This window comes from Ovis aries, chromosome 7 (assembly GCF_016772045.2).
Source record: "Ovis aries strain OAR_USU_Benz2616 breed Rambouillet chromosome 7, ARS-UI_Ramb_v3.0, whole genome shotgun sequence".
Classification (NCBI taxonomy): Eukaryota; Metazoa; Chordata; class Mammalia; order Artiodactyla; family Bovidae; genus Ovis; species Ovis aries.
In genome coordinates this window covers 83,204,864-83,230,454 of record NC_056060.1, presented here as the reverse complement: position 1 = coordinate 83,230,454, position 25,591 = coordinate 83,204,864, and the positions used below count along the sequence as shown (strand labels likewise).

General features: G+C 46.4%; 3 protein-coding genes across 7 annotated transcripts in view; 2 read left to right on the top strand and 1 right to left on the bottom strand.

Moving 5' to 3' along the window:
* Positions 1 to 13,484, top strand: part of MIDEAS (mitotic deacetylase associated SANT domain protein) — a 68,452-nt gene extending 54,968 nt beyond the window's left edge. For 3 of the 5 annotated variants that reach the window (XM_027972001.2, XM_027972002.3, XM_060418291.1), the window contains exons 5-13: positions 1,874 to 1,940; positions 2,406 to 2,548; positions 2,666 to 2,769; positions 3,215 to 3,290; positions 3,931 to 4,019; positions 6,279 to 6,428; positions 7,708 to 7,920; positions 9,405 to 9,601; positions 10,011 to 13,484. In XM_027972001.2, the coding sequence (XP_027827802.1) occupies positions 1,874 to 1,940; positions 2,406 to 2,548; positions 2,666 to 2,769; positions 3,215 to 3,290; positions 3,931 to 4,019; positions 6,279 to 6,428; positions 7,708 to 7,920; positions 9,405 to 9,601; positions 10,011 to 10,188 (1,217 nt within the window). In that variant the 3' untranslated portion in view covers positions 10,189 to 13,484. Of the gene's footprint in view, positions 1 to 1,873; positions 1,941 to 2,405; positions 2,549 to 2,665; positions 2,770 to 3,214; positions 3,291 to 3,930; positions 4,020 to 6,278; positions 6,429 to 7,707; positions 7,921 to 9,404; positions 9,606 to 10,010 lie in introns of those variants that run through there. The other 2 variants (XM_027972005.2, XM_027972003.2) reach the window with 2 other exon arrangements.
* Positions 13,485 to 14,243: 759 nt separating this feature from the next.
* On the top strand, positions 14,244 to 16,902 carry PNMA1 (PNMA family member 1). The gene has a single exon (XM_027972000.2). The coding sequence runs from the start codon at positions 15,059 to 15,061 to the stop codon at positions 16,118 to 16,120; it is 1,062 nt and encodes a 353-aa protein (XP_027827801.1). The 5' UTR covers positions 14,244 to 15,058; the 3' UTR covers positions 16,121 to 16,902.
* Positions 16,903 to 18,695: 1,793 nt separating this feature from the next.
* Positions 18,696 to 25,591, bottom strand: part of DNAL1 (dynein axonemal light chain 1) — a 38,526-nt gene continuing 31,630 nt past the window's right edge. The window contains exon 8 of the mRNA XM_004010777.4: positions 18,696 to 23,836. Within this exon, the coding sequence (XP_004010826.1) occupies positions 23,796 to 23,836 (41 nt within the window). The 3' untranslated portion in view covers positions 18,696 to 23,795. The remainder of the gene's footprint in view (positions 23,837 to 25,591) is intronic.

The window sequence follows — 25,591 nt, the reverse complement described above, 5'->3', positions numbered from 1 at the left end:
GACAGGGAAGACTCGGGCTTAGGGCTGCTGGGGACTGAGCCAGCATGCTGTGGGGAAAGGGGCTCTGCTCTCTGTCTCCTGAGAGGAGGTTGTCCTGGTGCAAGTACACGTAGGGGTGGGCTTAAACTCCAGTTCCACCATTTACTGTTACATCCCCTGTGGAAGGCATTTAAACTCCCTGGGTCTCAATTTCTTCTGCATTTAAGTGAGGATGTTTGTAGTATTTCGTTAATGACGAAATGCCAATATGTATTCAGCTATTTTTAGAATCACAAACAGCAGTTTCCTATGGTTCAGCCTAATAGCTTGCCTCAGAGGGTTGTGGTGAGGTTCAGATGCATTAAGACACGTAAAGCACTTCACATCGTCTCTGATGTGTCACATTCGTTCTTAATATTATGTGGCAGATTCTGTCTCCCGGGTCTCTTCAACACTCATTTTGGCCCAGAGCAGACATTTTGGCTGGCCTGGGTGGTGAACTGCTAAAAAAAATGTTGTCCACTCCACAACATTTCCCCTGGAAAAAGGGGATAATCCTATCAGGGTGACAGGATTAAGAAAAAGTAAACCTATCCAGAGATAGGACAGGGGTGAGTCACTGCATTAACCTCTGACCCTGACCTCATCATGACATGGCTCTCTGGTGCCCCCTGGTGTCTGGGTGAGAAATGACTCGCTCCTGAGCTGATGCGCCTTTGGCTCTTCCACTTTTAACTGGAAGCTTGGAAGCTTCTCTCCCTGCCTGGGTGGTGCAAGAAGAAAGTCACTGTAGAGACCAGCTTGGCGACAGAGAAGAGGTCCTGTCCATCCATGAGTATTTTTCTTGCACTTATATGTAAAGCCTGAAGCGGATCCTGTGAGGGCACCAAGTAACATGGGGGACGCTGTGGTGTGTTCCAGAGAGAGTGCTGGGTCACTGGGGAGTTGACGTGGAGGCCTGGGAGACAGGGAAGCAAGCGTCCAGGCAGGGTGGGAGTCAGCGGTCAGTGAGTGAAGCGGACCTTAAGCTTGGGAGCCTGCAGAGGCTGCTAGCCCTGGTGGTGAGGAAAGCATTTACTGAAGAGAGGGTGGGGCTAGAGCTGAACTTGAACTAGGAAGCGGGTGGGGAGGGCGCACTGGGCTGATGAAAGGAGAGATGCAAAGGCCTGGAGGTGGAACGTGCAGGGAGTGCGAGGGGCCACGAGGGATGGACGGTCCAGGCAAGGCTGTGGCTGGAGGCAGTGTTGGCAGGGGAACCGCCTTGGACGCTTGAGCTGAGGAGTTGAGATTTCCTCTCAGGTTGCAGAGAGGAGTCAGCAGATTTTGTTTGTGGAGCCAAGGGGGAGTGTCTTGATCTCATAGGGCATTAAGATTAGCTCGGAGAAACTGAGGCAGAGAACCTGGCCAGGAAGTGAAGAGATAATTACGAAACAGCGGGCTCCTTCACTGCCTCGCTCCTGTAGCGGAAGTGTCTGCCTCTTGTACTAGAGCAACCGTAGTTGAACGTTGGACTTGATGCTGTGGTGTGGGAGCTCCCGGGGTAGCTCTAGTAATGTGACTGGTAGTAGTAGTAATAACAGTAGCTAGTATTGATTGAGGGCTGGGCTTTGTGCATGATTTCATTGAACCCTGACATCATCTTAGGGAGATAGGTAGTAATAGCCCCTTGTAGCAGGTGTGAACAGGGAGGGACCCACGTATTTGGTAAAAGTCACAGCTAGTTGTCACAGTTGCAGGCTGCAGAGCCAGGACTCAGGGTGCCTGACTGCCCAGCGTGAACCTCTGAGTCAGTGCTGTGGCTCCTGTGCATACAGAGCAGCCACCCCCGGTTGGGGAGGGTGGCCGTGTTCAAGGGAGGAGGGTGCTGTCTCCTAACCTACCTTTTGTCCCATAGATAGCGCCGAAGTCACCCCGCCTGTCCTCTCTGTGATGGGAGAGGCCACCCCAGTGAGCATCGAGCCGTAAGTGCAGCCCAGCCTCTGGCCCAGGGGGCGAGGGTGGCCAGCTGGGGCCCAGTGCACGCAGGCAGGCCCTCAAGGAAAAGGAGGGTTCTGTGTGCTGAGGGTCTTCACTGAACCCCCACCCCCACCCCAGCCTCTGTGTGGAAGTCACAGGGAAGGCAAAGGGACCAGCCCAGTTTGAATTTGCCTCCGAAGAAAATCACAAGGGCCGTCCAAGCAGCTCTTTCCTTGGCTGTAAACCTGGAGCTTCTCCTCTTGGCAGCTTCTGGGCCTTGCCTTTCCGGCAGCACCAGGTGCTGCTTGCTAGGCTGTCCTCACAGAAGCTGGATTTCCTCACACCCAGCTGAAGCCTTGCCGTGCTCAGCCACTCCCTACCCCCCACCCCCTGCCATTCCCCAGGGAGAAAGTCGGGTTCTCCCTCCCCACACAGGGAGACCTCACTCCCTGTCCTTTCCACCCCTGCAGACGGATCAATGTGGGCTCCCGGTTCCAAGCGGAAATCCCCTCAATGAGGGACCGTGCCCTGGCCGCTGCAGACCCCCACAAGGCTGACTTGGTGTGGCAGCCATGGGAGGTCCTGGAGAGCAGCCGGGAGAAGCAGAGGCAAGGTGAGCAGGCACGAGCCAGCACGCAAGGGCCTGCTGTTGGGCCATGGGTGGGGTAGGCCCCAACCCAACCCAGCCCTGCTCAGCCCTACAAGTGCTTTTCTCTCCTCCGTCTCCCAGTGGAAGACCTGCTGACAGCTGCCTGCTCCAGCATTTTCCCTGGAGCCGGCACCAACCAGGAGCTGGCCCTGCACTGTCTGCACGAGTCCAGGGGAGACATCCTGGTGAGACCCTGCGCTCCGGTGGAGGAGGGCCCCTTGGGGAGGCTGGCAGGGAGCCGTGTCTCTGGTCCAGGAGCCAGCCTGTCCGCGAGCTGATCAGAAGCAGGCGGGAGGGTCTGACCAAGGTCGGGGTGGTAGGGGGTCGGCCTGAGGGAGCCCTGGTTCTGGACTCGAGACTTCACTGTGCAGTGTCCACTCCAGTCTCTGGGTAGTGGGTCCCCCACCCCTCAGACAGGGCTGTCCACTGAGGACCTTCTCTATCTGTGACTGCCTCCCCTGGGGACCAGGTATTCTCTTTTGAGACACCCCAAGTAGCCCAACCCCAGTGACCTTGCCCTCTTGCCAGACCTCCGCAGTTAAGAGTTAAGTAATCACCCTACTCAGAGTCGTGGATTTTGGCCACTGAGAACCTGTCAGGGCCCTGACCTTTTCCTCACTTCCCTTTCAGGAAACGCTGAATAAGCTGCTACTGAAGAAGCCTCTGCGGCCCCATAATCACCCGCTGGCAACTTATCACTACACAGGTGGGCTGGTGGGGTGGGCTGGGGGCCTCCAGCATCAGTGGGGCTCAGTGTGGAGTCACAACCCGGGGTGGGGTGGGGGTGGAGAGGTGGGGGGGCAGATAAGCCAAGATCCAGTGTGAGGGAACCCCAGAGCTGGAGTGGCTCTCTCTCTGCCCTACAGGGGGAGGGAGAAGGGCTCGAGCTTGTGGGAGCCCATTCGGGGAAAAGAGCCCAAGAGGTGTGCGTATCAGGAGCAGGAGCCTGGGGACTGCCTTGTCCTATACTGGGCACTGTGCTTTCAGAAGGACATTAACCAAGTGGCAAAACCAGTAGTAGCCGCTGGTATCGAGCCCGTCTGGTGGTGCCTCCCGTCTGTGCCAGGCAGAGCACCTAGAAGCTTCTGCATGCATGGTTTTACTCAGTCTGCACCACAGACTGGCTGTGAGGTGGCTTCTATTATTAGATCCCATTTCACACTTTCACAAGTGGGGAAAGTGAGGCTCAGAGGCTAAGCAGCATGGCTAGTAAGTGCAGCCAGCTCTGAGTGCCTGTAGAGACGGTGGGTGGACGACCTCACGCTTTCCCGCTGCTCAGAACAGCCCCCTGCAGTGCTCCCAGGCCCACCCTGCCCTCCTACCTCAGCTCCCTCCTTGCCCAGCAGGCTCCGACCAGTGGAAGATGGCTGAGAGGAAGCTGTTCAACAAGGGCATTGCCATCTACAAGAAGGACTTCTTTCTGGTGCAGAAACTGGTGAGCTGGGGCTCTGTTTCAGGGGCAAGAGAAGGGCAGGAGCCCCCTGCAGGATTTGGGGTTTCCCTCTGCTAAAGAATCTGCCTGCAATGCAGGAGGCCAGGGTTCGATCCGTGGGTGGAAAGATCCCCTGGAGAAGGAAATGGCAACTCACTCCAGTATTCCTGCCTGGAGAATCCCCATGGACAGAGGAGCTTGGCAGGCTACAGTCCATGGGGTCACAGAGTCGGACACGACTTAGTGACTATACCACCACCACCATCTGTTGGGGGAGGAGCAGCATGCAATTACTTCCCAAGCCTTCTTAAAAAACAGTTAGGTCAGTGCCACTTAGTAGCTTCAGAGACATTTTTCTAAACAAAACAAGAAGGGATATGATCAGGCATTTTTCCCACCTTGGGTGTAAGCCCCTTCCCTCATCTTAGGGTAGTGTAGTCACACCCTGAAGTCTCACTCCAGAGTGGCCTGAGTGGGTACCAAGACCTCGTAGCATCAAACTTAAAATAGTGACTTGCCGAAGGGGAAGGAGGAAGAGGAGGAGGGTCGCAGGCAGAGGAGAGCCGTCCGGAGGTGCTGGAGTACTTCAAAGGCCACAGTTAGTATGTGGGAGAAGAGGTCACCTGAGAGCGGGGGCACCGAGAGCTGCAAGTGACTGGGGGGGCCTCTGCCCACTTCCTGTCAGGCTGGGGCGGCCCGGGGCTTCCTTCCAGGAACTCAGCTGATGGAGTCGAGGAGACCCGGGCCTAATTCTCCTAGGTTTCTCTTGTCCTCCCTGCCCTGCGTTCTTTGGGGAGAGTGTTCTGCCAATCTGAGGACTTGCGCCTTCCCACCAGCTCTGTGTCACAAAGCCTGAGACAGCTGAGGGAAGACGGCTTCCCAGAGTGTGCTCTTTCCTCCTGGGATTGTAGGTTGTGCCAGGGACGCCCTGGGGCCTGGACCACGTGCTGACGAGTTCTCCTCCAAGGGCCCTGTCGTGAGGACAGTTGTTTGCTGGGCTCCCTGACTGGGCAGTATTGCTGGGAAGTGCATGCCTGGGAAGCTGGCTGAGGCACCCCTAATGCCTTAATGAAAAGAACAGACCATTAGGCAGGCAAACAGATGATCAGAGGGAATTGGTAGTAAAAGTACAAACAGGATCTAATTAATGAATCTGTGACTTGCCTATTCCTGGGAGATGAGTCACGTCTTTTCCCTGCTTGTGCACAGAGGGCCCACACTGACCCCTTGGGCTCTGTGGGCAGAACCCCCCCAGTTCCCAGTGCAGCCCAGCAACTGGTTGAGCTGTCTGAAAGCCTGGGGAGAAAGGGGAGACTCAGAGAAAACACTCTGCTCTGGGCAGTGGGGGTGGGGGAAGTAGTCCAGAAACCAAACCCAGTGGCCAAAGGGATTTGTGAAACAGGAGGGCAAGGGTTTCAGAGCTTGGCAGGATCATTTGGTCTCCCCCTACTCATTATCTGCCAAGAGACTTGCCTCAGGCCACACAGCCGTTCAGTGGCAGAGTTAGAACAAGACTTAACCTCCTGCTTCCCCTGCAGGTTTTCCAGGGCTTTCATATCAGTCTCCCCCGAGTTCCTCCCCGACATCAGGGAGTTTGACAGTTCTGTTCTCACTGCTCCCTGAAGAATAATGAAACCATATGCCTGGATTAATGTAGAGAGGCTGTGTTACTGGGCCTAGCCTGGCTTTGAATGTGAATGGTGCCCAGACTTTTTCCTCTTTAACTTTACATTTTGAAAAATCTCAAGCTTACAGAAAAATGGAAAGAACAGTATGATGTCCAGCCATATATCTGTCAGATTTACCAGTTGATAACATTGGCCACACTTGTTCTCTCTCTGTGTCCATAGATAAACTCACATACACATGTGTTCTCTGTTTTAACTGATCATTATAAGTTACAGTATGACATTTGACCTAAATATTGCCCGAAACAAAGGTATTCTCCTGCAAAACCAAAATACCATTATCACACCCAAGAAATTTAAACTGACATAATAATACTCCGTATTCAAATCTCCCCAGTGGCTCCATGTTGTCCTTTTTAGCTTTATGTAAAAAAAATGGTAAAGTGTTGGTTAATTGACTTGGTCAGTGGTTTGTGCACAGCAGACATTGGAGACATGCTTGAATTTCCTGGGTTTACTGGATTTAGTGTTTACTGAAGTTAAGGGGGGGCATGCAGGAATGAGAAAGGCTGTAGTGCCACCAGGCAGGTGAGCTGAACCAGGAACTCTGACCTCAGTTTTGGCTTCAAACCAGATCCAGACCAAGACCGTGGCCCAGTGCGTGGAGTTCTACTACACCTACAAGAAGCAGGTGAAGATTGGCCGCAATGGGACGCTAACCTTCGGGGATGTGGATACGAGTGATGAAAAGTCGGCCCAGGAAGAGGTTGAAGTGGATATTAAGGTGACTCCCTTCCCAGCTTCCGCTGCTTAGGCTGAGCTGGGAGCCTGAGCCCAAGCTCTCCAGGACTCCCTGGAGGGGAGAGAGAGGAAGGCAGTGCCCCTGACGTCCTGGGAGCTGATGTCCTAGGCACTGATGTCCTAGGGAGCTGATGTCCTAGGCACTGGCCCTGGGCCCAGGGAGCTGATGTCCTAGGCACTGATGTCCTAGGCACTGGCCCTGGGCCTTTGGGCTGCCCTCTCTACCTGCCAGTGTCACTGTAATGACACACTATGTTGATGCAGAACACTGGGGACATTTCCCAGCGTTCGTACCAGCATCAGTTTCTTGTCCTCTCTTAGCAGCCCTCTGATGCTGTTTCCTCAACTTTAATCATTCTTGTGTCACCTGTATGAATTCTGCTATACCTGCATCCTACCACATGTCACCATTAACACTTTTGTCATGTCACACACCACTTGTGCTATTACTTATTTTTAAATCAACTCTAAAGGGAAGCTTTACATCACAATCATAAGTAGAAAACCAGTGCTCTTTGTCACAGAAGGTACTGGCAAAAATATCTATATATATGAAAACCAAACAATGTTAAGAAATTCTAGCCAGGTATTACCACCTGCCAAACCTCTGAGATGAGGCCTGACCTCTCCTTGTTAAGTCTAAAGACATATGAAAGACACATTAATGCCAGTTTGAGGCTTTGTCCTTGACATAATCAGGGTTGAAAGAGAACTGAAAAGAGAATGTTATTCAATTCTGTGAAAAGAGAATGTTATTTAATCCTGTGTCCATGTATCCACCTAATATCATCTTGGGGTCATAAGTCCACACTTGGTGACATGCTGCATTAAGACAGGGAGTGATTTAGTTCCTATTTTTGCAGATGGGAAGAGGGTAGAGAGATAGAAAACATTACAAAGATAGTTTAGAATGGAGCTCAAAGCGGCGCCTGGCCCCACCAGGTCACCCTACCCCAAGAATCCCTCTTGGATATACCCAAGAAGACAGGTGGCCTGTGGGGTGGGACAGGCAGGTTTCCTCCATGCCCCAGCCCCACCTCAAGTGCTTGGTCTCATTCTGAGGGCTCCCAGGCCCTCAAGCCTCTCCTCTTCCAGGCAGACTAGCTGTGGAAGGGTACAGGGTCATAGCACAGGAGGCTGTGCTGGCCAAGCAAGGCAGGCAGGATTAGCCGGGGCTGGTGAGCCCCTCGCTGGATCAGAATTAGTGTCTATGACTGTGTGACCGCACTGTGGGCTCACTGCCCTGTTCTCGTCCCCCATAGACTTCCCAGAAGTTCCCAAGGGTGCCTCCTCCCAGAAGAGAGTCCCCAAATGAAGAGAGGCTAGAGCCCAAGAAGGAAGAAAAGGAGACCAGAAAGGAGGGGGAGGAGGAGATGCCAGAGACCCAGGACAAAGGGGAGCAGGAAGAGGGGCGAGAGCGAAGCCGGCGGGCAGCGGCTGTCAAAGCCACACAGACACTACAGGCCAATGAGTCGGTAAGTGTGGCCTTCCCTGGGGGAGCCCAGAACCGAGGAGGATGGCTAGAGCTGGGCCCGGGGGTGTGGGAGGGAGGGCAGAACAGGAACATGATGATGACTGTCATCATCATGGCAGGAAATGTACTAAATATTTTATGCTGTTAACTCATTTAATCCTGATAAACCCAGGTAGTAGGTACTGTCATCATTCCCATCTTACAGATGAGGAGATTGAGGCCCAAGATAAGATAGCTATTAGGCAGCCTGACTCCAGAATCTGCTACCAATTTTACACTATTCTGCTTCTGTATCTGAGACACAGAGGAAAGAGACTTTGTGAAAATTCAGAAGGTGTGTGGGAGGGTTAGGAAGCACTCCTGACTTATAGTTCAAATAGGGCTCCCCCTAAGAGAGCTGCGTCCTTGACAAAAGTGTCTGAAATGGAGCTGAGACAATGGGAATAACAATAATGCCTCATTCTCGTCTGCAAAGTGCTTTCCTGATCATCATCTCATTCATTCCTCATAATAACCCCATACAGTGTTGACGCCCACCTTGCAGATGGAGGAAACTGGGTTCAGAGATGCTAAGTGACTTTAGTACAGTGTTTTGTCCACAGCATCACAGGCTGAGAAGCAAGACACACTGGCCAGAGCTGTTCCTGGCCCCACAAGAGACAGACCCATGGGACGGCTCTGCTGGCAAATTAGTATGAGAGTCTTTGTTAGTTAACTTGTATACTTACACACTTGCAGGAAACCCCGCTCCCAAACTATAGACACAGAGGTTTGCTCCCTTCTGAGCCTTGGTAGCACTCCTCTAAGAGCTGTTCTCTACATACACACTCCACTGAGTTCTGCTGAACTTTTATGAATGCTTTCCTATGGAGTTTGATCCAGTGCACGCAAGTGTGACTTCTAATGGCCATCTGGGTCTCCCATATCCCAAGGTCCATGGTTCGCATACCCTGAGCAGCACCTCTCCAGGTCTACACTAGGTGTCCCGTGCTCTCTGTTACCTGCTTGGCATTTCCCATGGTGGCCACTATTTTCGTGAGCTAGCTGCCTGTGTGTCTGTCCCTTCAGACTGAGTTCTCTGGTGGCAGGGCCTTCTGTCCCCTCTATGCCCTCTGAGTGACATGGCATGTTACATAGATTTGAAGATCATTTATGGAATAATGCCACAGACGAAATACTGAAAACATGAAGCCATGTCATTAAGCAAGACCCCTGTCAGATGCATCAGGAAGTCCTATCTTACAGAGCTAGGGCTGTCCCACCAAATTACTGTACCAGCAATTTGTAAAAACGGAACTGGTCAAAGATGGATTGGGCTTCCAAAAAGGCAGTGAGTGCCCTGTCACTGGAAAGATTAAAGAGGATGCTAGGGGACCATTGAGCAGGAGTGCGTGATCTTTACAAGCCTGCTGTTTGCTGATGTTCTAGAATTTGGGATTCCCATTTCCCTAAATCTCTCACCTCTCCTCGTTTGACCCTCTCCAGGCCAATGACATCCTCATCCTCCGAAGCCACGAGTCCAACGCCCCTGGATCTGCGGGTGGCCAGGCCTCCGAGAAGCCAAGAGAGGGGCCGGGAAAGTCACGAAGGGCACTACCTTTTTCGGAGAAGAAGAAAAAAACAGAGACTTTTAATAAGACCCAGAATCAGGAGAACACCTTCCCTTGTAAAAAATGCGGCAGGTAAGACGGCAGGCCCAGTCTCCACCAGGCCCAGTCTCCACCGGTACCTGGTGGGTTGGCTGCGGTTGGGGGAGGGGTGGGCGGCCATTCCTAGGGAGAAGTAGGAGGAGTCACTGCTTGCGCCTCGTCTCCTGATTGGCTCAGGGGGTTTCCAGGGTAGTGACGTCCCTTGGCAGCTTTTAGAAGAGGAATGATGGCACTGAATTGGGAGCCAGTCGGTCTCTTCGTTGGAGGGTGGGGCTAGGCCACGTGGCTCCTGGCAAGCCAGAAGGGCTGGGGAGCCCCGACTGCAGACGCAGACAGACAGACACACACACACACTCACGCAGACACGTGCAAGTGCCCCAGCCCAATGGTCCCAGAACGGGTAGACAGACCTCTGACTGGAGCCCCTCCTGTTCGGCTACAGGGTGTTTTTCAAGGTGAAGAGTCGCAGCGCCCACATGAAGAGCCACGCGGAGCAGGAGAAGAAGGCAGCTGCCCTGAGGCTGAAGGAGAAAGAGGCCGCGGCCGCTGCAGCCACTGCGGCCGCCTCCCCTCACCAGCCGGCCCTGCGGGAGGAGAGCGGTGCAGGCGAGAGAGGCTGACGCCTGGAGCTCCCGAGCCTACGGAGGGAGAGATCGCGTGGACTTGTCTCTGCAAAACGAATACAATTCAATAAACGGCCCTTTTTATTTATAAAGGCCCCAGGAGCAGTGTAAAGGGCTGTAGGATCCAGTTCTCTTGCATTTGGTCTGTCGGAAGTTTTCCTCCCCGCTTTCCAGGAACTAGGAGAGTCCCTGCTTGCTGGGGCTACCCCTGGGGAGGGGCCCCAGCGCCACAATCTCACCACGCAGCCGCTTCCATCTTTGTTCCCCCTGCTCCCGTCGGTCACCATGGAGAGCAAAGCACAAGTGCGCCCCCTCGGCAGCATTCATCTCCCCCTGCCCCAGGGGACCTGCCCAGGCCCTGCCTGCCCGAAGTCCCAGAAAGAGCGATTCCCTGGGAAGGAGTGTGATGGCTATCTCCGAGAGGGAGCTCAGTCTGGCTGCTCCGGTAACTGTCCTTAGAGAGGCCACCTCCTCCCCAGGAGGGAGGCTGCCAGAACGGGGCGGGCGGCAGGGAGAGAGACCAGGACTGGTACCCATTCCTGTCAGCCTGCCGGGGCGGGAAGGTTTTCTCTGATGTTCGGGGAAGGAGCCAGTGCTCCTTGCGTGCTCTCAGCCTGCTGAAGGGAAGGGACTGTGCACAGGATGGAATTTTCAGACTTGCTCCAGAGCTAGGCGGCCTGAGGGAGCTTCTGACAGGCCTTGGCTTTTCTGGTTTCCCACCATTTTGCCAAATACCTTTAGGCCCTGGAGGCTGCTAAGGGAGCTTAGCCTAAGCCCAGCCTGGCCCTCCTTGGTGCAAGTTCCCTGCTTGCCTTTGTCTTGCCCTTGGCAGCTGCCACCTTAACGCCGCCCTACCTGGTCTAGCTGATTTCCACAGCTCAGCCCTCAGTTGTGCATGCTGGAGATTTCTGGATCCTTCCCTGGGAGGGGGAGGTCTCCTAGCCAGATTGGACAGGAGCCTTCATTCCTTGACTTGTGTCATTTGGGAGCTATTTATTTATTCTTAATATTTAATTTTTAACATCCTCTCAGGGACCAGGGGCTTCCTTCTTTCCAGAGGCCCAAGTGCATTTATCCCAAAACAAGGCACCTTCTTGGCACCCCTCCCCCTCCCCCAACCTCCTATTTCTAAGACCCTAAAGTCCCTTGCCCCGTTGCTCTGGAAGTTTTGCCAATAGGAATGATAGTAGCACTGAAAGCAGGTGGAAGGTGTCACCAAACCACAGACTAGCAGGGTGAAGGGAGATCAAATGCAGTTCCTATTGCTACCTCTTCTCCCTGCTGAACATTCAAGTTGCCTGAGGGATTGGCTGGAAGCCAGAATTCTGGTTTTGTTTCTGGCTTGAATAAGCTATATTTGGCATGGAGTCACTGAAGTGAAAGGGCTAGAAAATTCAGGAGGCCCCTTCACTTGCCAGCCCCATAGGAGGGCTGAGTTATTTCTCTGATCTTTCTATTCAACTTTAGTTGTGTAAAAAGAAGTTCCAAGTGAATGCAAGTATATGACAGGTCTGCATGTTAGGAAGGAGCCAAAAAGTATTCATTCTGCTATGCTGAGGTAGCCTAAAGGCATCATATTGGTAGCTGGGAGTGGGGAGTTTTGTTCTAAACTATGCACTATCAGGTTTTGGGTTGGTTTTTTTTTTTTTTTTTTTTTGCATTCATTTCTATATTAATATGGTTATACAGGAGCCCAGCTCTGGGAGTAACAAAATTCTCCTTCCTCAACTCCTGATGACTACCTAGACCTCTAACTTCCCAGTGAGTTTCTTCCATAGGTTTCTACACGCTCAATAGCCCAAGATTGCAAAAATCTCCTATATCCTCCCAAAACAGGAAGGTAGCAAATTTAGGCTGTTTTCTAAATCACATGTGTAATATGAGTGCCTTCGCAGCTTTGCCCCAAAGTGCTACTTATGTTCCCCAAGGTTTTTTTCTATTTAAACCGCATTTAGTTTCAGGCCACTTTTTGGACATGTGGTAACAGAAACCTCCTTTGTCTAGAGTGATTTTCCTCTTCTAAGCTCACAGAGACAAGAGCAGGTGAATATAGATGGAGAAAATCAAGATGGTACCTCTCCGTATTAACCCCACCCAACATCGTATTTTAGAAGGGTTTATGTTCCAGAATGAATTTATATATAGAATGCAGTGTAAAAGGTGAAATGTTTAGGGAACAGATGCAGTTGTGGCACGTGACCTGCCATAAAGTAGGTGCAGCCACAGAAACTGGCATAGGTATATCCTTTATGGTGCTTTCTCCCTGTGAACACGTTCGGCTTGTATTTTTTTTTCTTCTACTCAAAACTCTTTGCTTAAAGAAGTTAAACGATAAACACCTTCAGCTTTATAAGGTTCTCCCCACACCATCTCACATATCCATCTCTCAGCCTCCATCTACACTCAGCTAAGGGCATGAAATTAACCTAGTGCCTATGTTCTAGACCATCTCTGAGGTCTCTTACCCACCCGCGGAGACAGTGCTTCAGCACTGTCCTCCATGCCTTCAGCCACCCCCTTCACAGCTAAGGTACACAACCCATCCTTTCTGCTGCCCACTTCCACCCTGGCACAGAGGTCGTGTGCTGCTTATGTCTAAAGGGATCCCATATATTTAACTGCCTCAGTGACCTAACCTCTTCTCACGTGCCAGATGTTAAGATGAAGGAGGAATACAACACATATTCAAGCCTCAGCTATTTAAATGTTTTTATTGAGGCTCACTTTTCTTGCATGGTATTTATTACCAGACTGGCAAGCCTAACTTCTTAGGTTTACAGGAAGTATGCATATTTTTATAAAACAATTGTATGTCCTCCCCATATTTTTGCTGTGTTAATATTTGCCTCTAACAATTTGCAGCTGTTTCACCTTTTCCTCATTTGTCTCTCAGTCGAAGGCCTTGTTGGAGGGGACAGAGCACAGGAACAGCCTTGACAGTCTGTAATTATTGTACAAATATTTTAATAGCATATAAATAAGTATATTCCTTTTATTTTGAAAAAAAAATCAGACACTGCCTTCTGTGTGTTTGCTGCCTGTGGCACCCTTTTTTAAAAAGACTGTTACATATTAAAATAGTGTACATATATATAAATATTACCTCTTTTGCTGTACAGTTGTGATAGACCAGACGGAAGATTTTATTTTTTGTGTGCTTTTTATAAAAAAAAAAATTAACACACTAAAGAAAATCTTGCTGATGTGATTGTAATGTACCTATGTAACTTATTTACTTTTGAATGTTCTTCTGTATCTTTAAACCTTTTATTAAATAAGGTTTTAAAAATTCATAGTTGAATGCTGTGTCCTTTAGGGGAGATTTTCACCATCTAGGATTGACGTAAATTGGCCTTGGTTTGCTTGCAAGGAATTACTTGAAATTTTTGAGCCATAAGCATTCTGTTTTATCAGCCCTTTGTCAGTGATGCCAGGACAGGGGAAATAACACACTAGCGTTTGCCTGGCTACAAAGGTTACTTAATAGATCTAGATCTTACAAAATTTTAGAAGAAAAAGGCTCAACTCAGTGTCTGACAGGAGAACACTGCACACTTCCAGCGTTTTAGTCTTATTGGAATGAAGTTCGCGGAGGGTGCACAGTGCGATCGATCGGCTGGTACTGCATCTGTTTTTAAACAGCAAACTTTGGGAGTTAGTGATGGACCAGGAGACCTGGCGTGCTGCAGTCCATGGGGTCGCAAACAGTCGGACATGATTGAGCGACTGAACTGGACTGGTTGAAGGAGCGACGTGAGTTAAGTCTTTCTTGACAGACTCATATCATCTTCAATGCACTCCAGAATTATATTAAACTTTTAAACACAGTGCTTTGTTTAAAAAGGAAAAAAAATCTGGAAAATGAAAAAGGACATGCGCCATCAGAGGACGCTCCGCGGGCCCTTAGCTGGCACCATGGCAACCGCAGGCAGCCGGAGCGTCAGGGTCTGGAGTCTTCCAGGCCGCCGTTGCCTTGGCTACGCTCGCGCAGGATTCGGCTGCGGGGGCGGGGCGAAAGCCACTCGTCGGCCGGCCCCGCCCCTCGCTGCGGCAGTAACGCCTGGGCTGGCTGCGGGTCGGTCAGGCCGGCAGCCCCTCAACGCCGTTCGGGGTCAGCTCGCCGCAGCCCACGCGCAGCCGCTGCGGCCTGCCTTCGCCGGCGCCGCCTCTAGCCTCGCTCCCGCCTCCTTCCCGCGCCTCGGCTGCTGGTGCTCAGGGTATCCGACTGTCCTCGCCGCCCAGAGAGGTGTACCTGCGCCAGCGAAGAAGCCGCTCTTGGGCTGGCCTCGCTGCGACCTCTGGACAGTCTCCCCCTGCAGGGACGGCACAGTTCGCAGTCTGCAGAGGAGCGGCTCCTCGCGCGCCTGAAGGCCGAGCTCTGACCGCGGAAGCCGGGTTGATGCCAGGAGGGGCAGCAGCGAGTGGTCGGCTCCTGGGCTGCGGAGAACTGGCGGCCACGCCCCGGGATCACACCCCGGCGGCCTCTTCAGAGCGCGGCGTCTCCTGCCTTCTCCTCCTGCCTTCCCTCCGGGCCTCTGCGCGGAGACACGACACCCTGCCTGCAAGTGCGGGACCCGGCCCGCGGACGCCGACCGGAGACACGAGATGGCGTTGGGCGCGTGACTGAGCATCCCCCAAGTTTCGCTCCGAGGACGCGGAGGACGGACGTTGGTGGAGGCAGTGAAAGGACGAGAGCTGGACTCTGGTGTCGTTTGTTAATTGTGATTGCTTGAAGCTTGACTCCCTTGGGCAAATTGCAGGGGAGTGTCCGCTGTCGTCCTAAGTCCTTTAGCACAGGGAGCCACAGTCTTAACTTATCTAACCCCCTGATAACCCAACTATCAGGGGCTCTTGATAGTTGGGGAAAATGGCGATGACACTGTTGGAAGACTGGTGCAGAGGGATGGATGTGAATTCCCAGAGAGCCCTGCTGGTCTGGGGGATCCCGGTGAACTGCGATGAGGCTGAAATCGAAGAGACCCTCCAGGCTGCGATGCCCCAGGTGCACTATCGAGTGCTTGGGAGAATGTTCTGGAGGGAAGAGAATGCCAAAGCAGCCTTGTTAGAGCTCACTGGAACTGTGGATTACGCTGCCATCCCTAGGGAGATGCCGGGTAAAGGAGGGGTCTGGAAAGTAGTCTTTAAGCCTCCGACTTCCGACGCTGAATTTCTAGAAAGGTTGCATCTCTTCCTAGCCCGAGAGGGATGGACTGTGCAAGATGTTGCCCGTGTCCTTGGGTTTGAGAACCCCGCTCCGGCCCCAGGCCCAGATATGCCAGCAGAGATGCTAAACTATATTTTGGATAATGTTATTAAGCCTCTTATAGAATCCATATGGTACAAGAAGCTGACGTTGTTCTCGGGGAGGGACATCCCGGGGCCTGGGGAGGAGACATTTGAGCCCTGGCTGGAGCACGCTAATGAGGTCATTGAGGAGTGGCAGGTGTCTGATATAGAAAAGAGGCGGCGGTTGATGGAGAGTCTTCGAGGCCCTGCTGCTGATGTCATCCGCATCCTCAAGACCAACAACCCAGATATTACCACCGCCGAATGCCTGAAGGCGCTTGAGCAGGTGTTTGGAAGCGTGGAGAGCTCCAGGGATGTGCAGGTCAGATTTCTGAACACTTACCAGAACCCGGGAGAAAAATTATCTGCTTATGTCATTCGTCTGGAGCCTCTGCTGCAGAAAGTGGTGGAGAAGGGAGCCATAGATAAAGATAACGTGAACCAAGCCCGCCTGGAACAAGTCATTGCCGGGGCCAACCACAGCGGGGCCATCCGAAGGCAGCTATGGCTGACTGGGGCTGCGGAAGGGCCGGCCCCTAACCTCTTCCAGTTGCTTGTGCAGATCCGTGAGGAGGAGGCCAAGGAAGAGGAGGAGGCGGCTGAAGCCGCCCTCTTGCAGTTAGGCCTGGAGGGGCACTTCTGAGTCCCGAGAAAACTGACTTTAGTGCAGACCTAGATCACAGCTGCTTTTCGTGTCTCTGTGCTGTCCTGCAGGTATGTCACCTAGTGGTAAAGACTTAGCGTGGTTTTTCTGGGGTAAGTCAGGCCTGCATATTCACGTTAACATTGGTAAAAGCTTGCAAGCCAGCACCAGAGCTGCTGCAGTATGAGTCATGTCAGCCACAATGCCAGGGAGAGACTTGGACAGTGCAAATTGTCAGTGCTGCAAGCTGTCATGGCGTCATCATCATCAGTTGTGAAAACCATGGGAACTCGTGACACTTCCCAGAGGTAACTGAATGTGAAATTGCATGTTCAGAAGTTTTTAGTGCACGGCCTGGCTCACACAAGAAGTGTTGAGTAAAAATGTGAACTGTTGTTATTACTACTATTGTGAGTAGTTTTTGTGTTTACTGTAAATTGTTTCTGATTTATATTAATGGAAAGAAATGTGAATTAGATATTATTCAACTTTACAGTGCAAATTTCTCATTTTTCATCTTTAAACATCTAGATCAGTTTGAGACGTGTTCTGAGGCTGCAAAAGGAGTTGTTAGAAATACTGCACTTAGAGTTGTGTAAATCAAGTTTTCACTGAACAAGATACGAATAGAACAGGGAGGTTAATATGAACCAGCTCAGTATCTATTCCCCCATTTCAAATCTTTATCATTGAAGAAGTTTACCTTGTTCATGCTGGTTCTAAGTGTTCTAAATTTGAAGTTATCAAGCACATGTTTATTAATAAAAATATTTTAAAAATTCTGTTGTCTTGTTTTTCTGACATGTATGAAAACTTTCAGTGTAATTAAGCTCTATGATCTTCTTCGGAAGACTTCGCCATGTCACTGAAAAAAACCCCAAACCTCAGTTCTTTTACTTTAAGCTTTATATCATACTATGTAATTTAAAGTTTCAGTACCTTTCAATATATTCAATTTTTGCATGTTTTCTACCAGACAAGTGTTTGAAGGCAAAATAGACATAACAAATATTAACTTACTATAAAATGTTAGAAAATCCTGAAATGGAGTTTAGGAGGTTATCGAGCAATGCTTCCCCCACACCGCCCCCCCCCCAAACTCCCACCATTTTAAATCTTTTTTCCACTAAAAATGTTTCACTGCAGGAATAATAACTCATCATACTTGTATAAAATTGATGGTTTAGTATCACAGCAGTCACTTATATCGAGGATATAAAAAGACATATAAAGATATATCAAGGGGATATAAAAAGACTTAAAACATGTTTATTTGGTTCCAGAGACGCAGTAACTGAAGTTGTCCATCTTTTGAAATTCTAGTCAATCCCATTTACTAGAATTAAATGAACATAAAGAGTTCAGTGGAGTTTTCCCATAGTAACAGGGCTTTAAATTTATAGCTGGTCTGTGTAACGATCACAAGGTAAACTTATTTATAAAGGCTGATAATTGGTATATGGTATATTTTTCTGTACATTCATTCATGTCCTCACTTACCATGTCTGTTCCTCCATCTTCCTTTCTTCTCTCAACACACACATCACATCTTTGACCTCCACAACACATTTGCAGACCTTAACTTACCTCCACAAGCATGTCTGCATTCCCCCTCTTCCCCACTCAAAACTTCCTCCTCCCCTCCCACAGGCTTGGCACTGGTACACACTCTCCTTACCTCTCACAATCCTGTCTTAACATACTCACTCCCACCTTCTCACCAACATGCCATCATAAACATTCTCCCCCTTCCCACCATACACATATATACATACTCATAACAAAAAGAAGAAAGAGGTTCTTCATGTTTTTTACCCAATATGGACATACTTTATCCGCATATAGGGATATACCATATCTTTTTATGGCTGCAGAGCTGATTGCATTTTAGGAGGGAAGGTCATCACTTAGGATTCTCTCACTATATATAGTAATTGCATATATCAGTGTATACATACACGCATACTAATGCAATACATATATATGGCAGAAAACTGTCAGAATTCTAGATGTTCACCCTTTATTCTAGAAAACAATGAACTGAAAATAACATGTTGTTTATGATCTGAATTAAGGTTTTCTCTTTATAGGCTCAAAATCTGCTTTATAAAGGAGGACAACAGCAAGAAACATATCCTCATAACCAAAGAACTGTGGAATAAAGAAGCAGAAACTGCACTACAGTCCCATTCTGTGACCAGAGTTACATTTGACAGCACAGATTATCATTGGTAGTAAACTACTGAAAAATAATTTTAGCACAAAGAAATGAGTCAATCCCCCCTTCTTTTTCTCCCTCTCACTCACACACAAGCTGTGTGGAATGTTATCCAAAGACTGAATTTCTTTGGAACTGAATATCATTAAGAGTTCACATAACTGCTCTATATTAGTTAAAACTAATGTACTGCTACTGCTAAGTCACTTCAGTCGTGTCCGACTCTGTGCGACCCCATAGACGGCAGCCTACCAGGCTCCCCCATCCCTGGGATTCTCCAGGCAAGAACACTGGAGTGGGTTGCTATTTCATTCTCCAATGCATGAAAGTACAGTAACCAAAAAAGATACAAATAGATTTTTATAAAATAACACAATTTATTGTTTTAAAACAAGTCTCACAAAATAATTCAGAAACTCAACATTTCTAAATAATTTAACACAATAAGTTTAGTCATAAAGTCATGCTACAAAATTCCTGCATATAAAAGATTATTACCAAAGTATTAATACATGTTAAAATGCTCTTCAGAATGGAGTTGGTTCTAGAAGCCAAAGATTCTGGAATGATGCTCGTGACCATGACTGACACCCTGGGAGGAAGGAGCTGCCTGTATGTATATTCTCTACAGCTACCAACTCACTGGTCTTTTGATATTGATCCCTCTAGGCAATAGCACCTCAGAGGCAGGTAGGTACCCTGCTGATCAAAAAAGCAAAGAACATCCCACCATTGTAACATTAGCCACAACTTAATCTAGCCAACATTAAATCAATTTTTAAAAATCTAGATGTAGGAAAGATAACTCACAAAGTTTCCATTCTGAGTAGCAGAATTCTACTTAATAAATCCCCCAGAGGGATGACTTCATGTAGCAGATATGGAAGATGACACCAACTAGGGAAATAAGGAAATCCTGACTCTGATTATGTTGACACAGAACTACTGCTCCGGTGGGCTCAGAACAAGCAAGGATGAACTTTAATTCTCTAATATCCACATGCAGGCTGGGTGCCCTTTAAGAGTACTTTTCACCAACATCCAGTTCATTTTAAAGTGCAAATCTACTGTAAAATAGCTTCCTCTCCCCCACCTCCTTGTTAAATTTGCTAGATCATAATTTGGTTGGCTGGTTCCTTCTAACCGGCCCAATATGGGAAATTAACTAGAATCCAGTTATGACTCCTCCAAAAGTCAAGTGAAAATTTATCTTAGGTTAGAAAAAGGTAAGACTCAGTCTGCTTGTTCATTTTCTTTCTTTGTAGTCGCTGGTTGATAATAAGGCAGGAATGGAGTTGTAAATGAGGGATTTCTAAAAGTTCAGTGGTTTAAAAAAAAAATACCCTTAATTTTTTTTTTTTATTGCACTTACTTTATAGTTAAAAACACTCATGCTAAACTGAAGATAAAGGAATATCGTCGTTAGCTGTGTCAGAAGCACCAGCTCTGCTGCACTGAATTTGTTTTATATTCAGTTATTTACAGACATATTAAGCAGGCCAAATAAATAAAATGCATGCCAAAGGAACTGATTTCTGCTAAAGGATAACTTCCAATTTAACAGTTATTTTTCTCCCTTTGCCAATATTTACAATGTAAGGTCTTTGTGAACAGACAATCAGATTGCAGTTTAGACAATCAGACTACTCATGATCGATGCTTTGACACTTCCCCCCAGTTTTTTTTTTTAAGTTAGTCACTTAATCCAACCTTTCCAGGCCCTACACATTTTCCATTTAGTCCTAAGAAAAATCCAGCTGGAAGATTCTGGGTCCCATAGACAACTACCTTCAACTCAACTTACACATCACCAACTTTGAGGATAAGTTAACTGTTAAGATTCATTTCTGACTCCTCCTTATTCTGCTTGAGGCCAACTGGTAAGAGGTATCAGAAGCGTCTATTCAAGCCAAAATTTCTCTTTCTATACAGGAACTGCATTAACATGTCTTATACCACCTCTATTTGTGGAATAGATCCAGTAACCATACCAAGTTACTGGCCAGTTATGACCAGACATTCTTCTGATCACATGCAAAATCAGTGTCTATGCCAGCTACTTTCATATATAATCACCAAATTTTATACAATATTTTTCTGTATTTAATGACTGCTACAGTCTACAAAATTTGTGCATTATTGGACAATGAATAAAGAATGAACACCTAAAGAATGATGATCCATTTTCTAAAGTATATTCAAAATGTTAAACTTCAGAGACAAAGCAAAATCTATCATAAAGTTGGATTCTGTTGATAGTAAGGAGAGGTAGGTTAACACTTATTGTCCTAAGATAAGTAAGAATGCTAAACAATAAAAGTAGAGACCCTGCTGAAAAACATAAGTTGAGCCTTCCAGCCCTGAGTTTCTAATGTTACATGAAAATTAGTAAAAACAGCATTACAAGGAAAACACCAGTGACCATTTCCTTCTATCCACGATTACCAAATACATCACCTTCTCTGAAACAACTCAGGTAGTATATGACTACAGAATGAAAATAAATGGACCTTGGAAAAAGGAACGTTGCTACAAAGCACTGGTTCTTAACCAGGGGCGAATTTGTTCCCACCCTGATGCCCCAGAGGACAGATGGCTATGTCTAGAGACACTTTTGGTTGTCACAAATTGGGAGAGTGTTCTACTGGCTTCTAGTGTGTGAAAGCCAGAGATGCTGCTAAACATCCCACACTACCAGGAACAGCCAGCCGTGCCTTGCAACACTATTCCAGCATAAAATATTAATAGTGCCAGGTTGAGAAACTCTGGTTTAAAGGAACACACTCCTATTTACAAAGAACACAAAAATCTTTCAAAACCTGACTAGGTAACACAATATAAGCTTAGAGTTAGGGAACACAGGGAAGCTGAATTCCTCGGTAGGCTATAATAAAATTTCCTGTGAAAAATTAAAATATTGTACTGATTCCCTGGTAGCTCAGCTGGTAAAGAATCTGCCTGCAATGCAGGAGACCCTGGTTCAATCCCTGGGTCAAGGAAGATCCCCTGAAGAAGGGAACAGCTACCCACTTCAGTATTCTGGCCTGGAGAATTCCAGGGACAGAGGAGCCTGGCGGGCTACAGTCTACAGGATCACAAAGAGTCAGACACAACCGAGTGACCTTCACTTTTCACTTTCACTAATTCCATCACTATAGAAATAGAAGAAATTGAATGATCCACTAAAATGGCATTATGCTTTAAACAAGGAGCACAGAATCCATTTCAAGTAGGTCAAATATCTAATCCTAGAAGCATAAACCAAAGGCATTTACTATCAGCTAAATTTGCAGCAGTAAAGGATGACATAAAGAATTAGTTGAAAGAATATTCTGAACTTCTTTACCTTATCTTTCATTTTCTAATGACATGAATTCTCTAATTCTAAGAAAAGGATGCACAGAAGTCATTTGTGCATATTTGTTGACTGAAACTGAATTATAAATTGTGTGTGAAATTAACACAGAAAAGCACCTTACACTTCTCTGAGAACTACCAGTGATTAAAAGACATTAAGAAACAAGGAGATAAAGCAATTATCCTCCAATAAAACTTTTTTTAAAAAAAGGAGAAACAGAAAATTACTTTCTATACTACAGAATTCAAAAAATCAATGAACAGTGTAAGCCATTTTATAAATAAATTCAATATGAAGTCATTCATTCATTCCCTATTATATTCACTTCCAGCGTTAACTTTTGAAAATACATCCATGCACAGCAATATGGCTTCAAACTTACCTACTAGATGAAGTGCAAAGTACAAGAAAAGAAGATAGTCTTCCCTCTTAGTTTATGGGCCTTAAATATCACCAAGGGTAATTCTCATTGCCTATGGTTTGGAAAAAAATACTCAAAGGCTCTGAATGTATAAGCCAGTCAGAGCAAAGATTTCTTCCTATCAAACTAAGGAAGATCATAAGGAAGCTAAAAAAGTACTAGACTTTTATTTAGAATTGATTGTCAAAGCAGTGGTCCCTTTTGATCAGAGTGACTCAGAGAAATCATGTAGTTCCTACTAAAATAGCTGAAAGCTTCTGAAAGCCAGGACTACTTTTGTTTCTTTGACTGGTTTTACACAAGTAAATGGGGAAAGATTAATAGCAACCATTAATAGTCTCTGGTTGAGGGACTTTAGGCACAATTTGGCAGAGGGCCTCGACTTCTTTTTTGCAATCAGTGACTCAGTCACAGCCTACTGTGGACTTCATCTGGATTACTGACTACCATATCTTGCATTTTCCAAAAACAATTTTTTCTTATATGATAAATTCTAAACTCTGCATCCAGCTATTGCTTTGCAGTTCTGAGGTTAAATCACCTAGTATTCTTCATAGAAGAGGCAATCCTTAAAAATATTGCCATTTGCCTGGGATTCCATAATGAAACATCTTTTCCTTCCACAACCATTTACATAATTTATTTTTAGAGCTGTTTAACTTAAACATTTCTAAAAATATACTTTGAAATACTAAATTTGACTTATTGAAAGATACCAAATCCAGTCTTTTAAGTTCTTTACCTTTACAACAATTACTTCTTTCAACATGACGGTTAACAGACTGAAGTTATTAGGGCAAATTTTAAAAAATATGAATGGCCAACATTTAAGCTAGGAATTCATATATAACTACTGAGTATATACATTTCCTTATCTAACAAATAAGGAACTATAAACCAAAAAAGTGTGCCTAAAATCAGGTCCACATGTGTAATAAGGCCAAAGTATTGGTCAAAGGAGTGATCATGACAGTCATTTTAACCACTGACCAGGATCACAGAGCAACTGGCTGATTGTGTACAGGACTTGAGTGGACATGCAGGTCAACATAACGTAAATTCCAGTGGACAATGCACACACTTGTGGAACAAAAGATAAGTAAATACAACATGGGCTTATAAGGCCTCCAGGTACTAATTTCTCCTTTTTTTCACCCTAACTTTTCCAATTCGACTTTGGTGTCTTGATTCTAGGGCTGCTGCTGTAATTCTAAGAGGAACTCTTCCCGAACCAAAGGCATGACATATTTGTGCTTCTGAGTCATAAAGAGATGGACCTTCAGGAAAGATGGCCTACAGATTCAATAGTTAAGTATATATATTTAGATGTCTGGCCTAAAACAAATCTAAACAAACTGAATAAAGCAACACATTTTTTTTTGTTATTAAAAATGACTCGTCTATAAAGGTTTCAGTAGATGGGGCCACACAGTATGTAACTGGGACTGAAGACAAAAATTGAAAATGTGTAGTTTCTAAAAAGAGAACTAGAATATATAAGGTTGGTGTAGTTGTGGGGGAGAGATACTGAATAGGTTTAAGAGAACAAAAGATAGGAATGAGAGGTTTGTTTTAAGAACCATTTGCCCCACACAGAATCTTTAAAATAAACAACTATACAAAACTTATCTATTCATATGACACTTAAATAAGTTAACACAAAGTGGAAAATGTAGTGTCAGTTATCTTCTTCCTCATCTTCTTTAATTACTGGGGTACCTAGAATGAAAAAGAAAATTATTTCTGGTCATTCTCAAGAGATTGTGAAATTCTAAATAGAAATATTTTTCTGTAAACCTGAGAATGCTGTGAAGTGTGCCATAATAAAATGATATCACAAAGTAATCTTTTAAATTTCAAGTTATCTAAAAAACCTGTAAGAAGAATTTCCAAGCTGATTAGGTAATTATATATATTCAGCTCCCCAAATGTAGAGCTGCAAATAAAAACACCTACAGGTACCAGGCAGAAAAATAAGGCCCTATACACAAGAAAAAGTCTGTACATTAAACACATAGAAATACTCATTTTTCACAATAAAATACGCAATCCCAGTATTGCCAGACTTTGAATTTCCATGTTACTCCCCCAGATATTAAACACTGAGGATAAATTAGAAAAAAAATTAAAAGAACCAAGGAACAGAAAACAAAATACATCTTCAGCTCTCACTGGGCAGCCCCATTTCTGAGCTCTGGCATTTGAAGCATGCCCATAATCTGACCTTAGTCAACTATTCTGTCTTACCTCTTCAATAAGTCACCTTCCACTCCAGATAAACTGATCAACTCAACTGTCTCCCAAACTTATCTTGCAAACCACTACACCTCTGGACTCTTGGTTAACAAAGTTCCTCCATTTTGGAATGGCCTTCCCAACACGCCTCCCATCTAAGCCCTAGCTTTAATTAACCAACTCCAGTGCCTCTTCCTGTGTGATTCTTCTTTATGGCAATGAGCAGTTTTACCTCTCTGTACTTCCCACAGCATCTGTTTTCATACTTTGTATGAAATACACATACAAAGTATACAAATTGCAAGTATGCAGATTGATAAATGTACCCAAAATGGCCATATCTGGTAACCAGCACCCAGATTAGGAAGAGAACATTATCAGAATCCCCCAAACTTCCTCAAGCTCCCTCCTAGTCATTATCCTCCAACAAAAGGTATATTCTATCCTAATGTCTAACACCATAGATTATTTTGCCTGATTTTGAAATTGGTATGACTAGAATGATATTACATACACTCTGTGGCTTCTTTTGTTCAACAATATGTTTGTATCATTCATGTACATTGTGTGAAATCATAGTTCATTCATTCTCATTGTTGTTTAATGTTCCATTGTACGAATATGTCATAATTTATCTATTATTGGTGGGCATTTGGGTTTTTCCACTTTACAGTTATTAAAATAGTGGTGCTATAAGCATTGTCATACATGCCTTTTGGTAAACATCCATACTCTTTTCTTTTGGGTATGTAAGTAGGAGAAAATTTGCTGGGTCATAAGGGGTGTGTATGTAGTGCTTTTGTAGATAATGCTAGTTTTCCAAAGTTATACCAAGTTATGCTGCCATCCAGCAGGTTATGAGAGTTCTAGTTGCTCCATTTTCTGCTAACATTTGGTATAGTCTGTCTTTTTCATTTTAGCTCTTTAACATCTCTCAGTTTTTCTTACAAGCAACCGAAGAGAAGCAAAAATAGGCTTGTTAGCAGCCGTGGCCATGTATGTTCAATCTCACTGGTTTAAGGTAGACCAAGGTCATTCTTCCAGGGGCTCTTCATACTGGCCTGAAGGCAATACTTGGTCCAAAAGGCTAAATGTGGCATGGGCTATTCAGGGTCTACATAAGAGATTCTTTTCTATTCTTAATGGAAGGGATTCACTTTCTGTGTACAATCAGAAAGGAAGACAAATAATTTCAAATAGTTTTGGAATCCAACCAAAGTTGAACATAAAAAGGCTAAA

What these genes read in the sequence shown, in the direction of transcription:
- PNMA1 (XM_027972000.2), top strand. Translation starts at nt 15,059, where the DNA reads ATGGCGATGACACTGTTGGAAGACTGGTGCAGAGGGATGGATGTGAAT.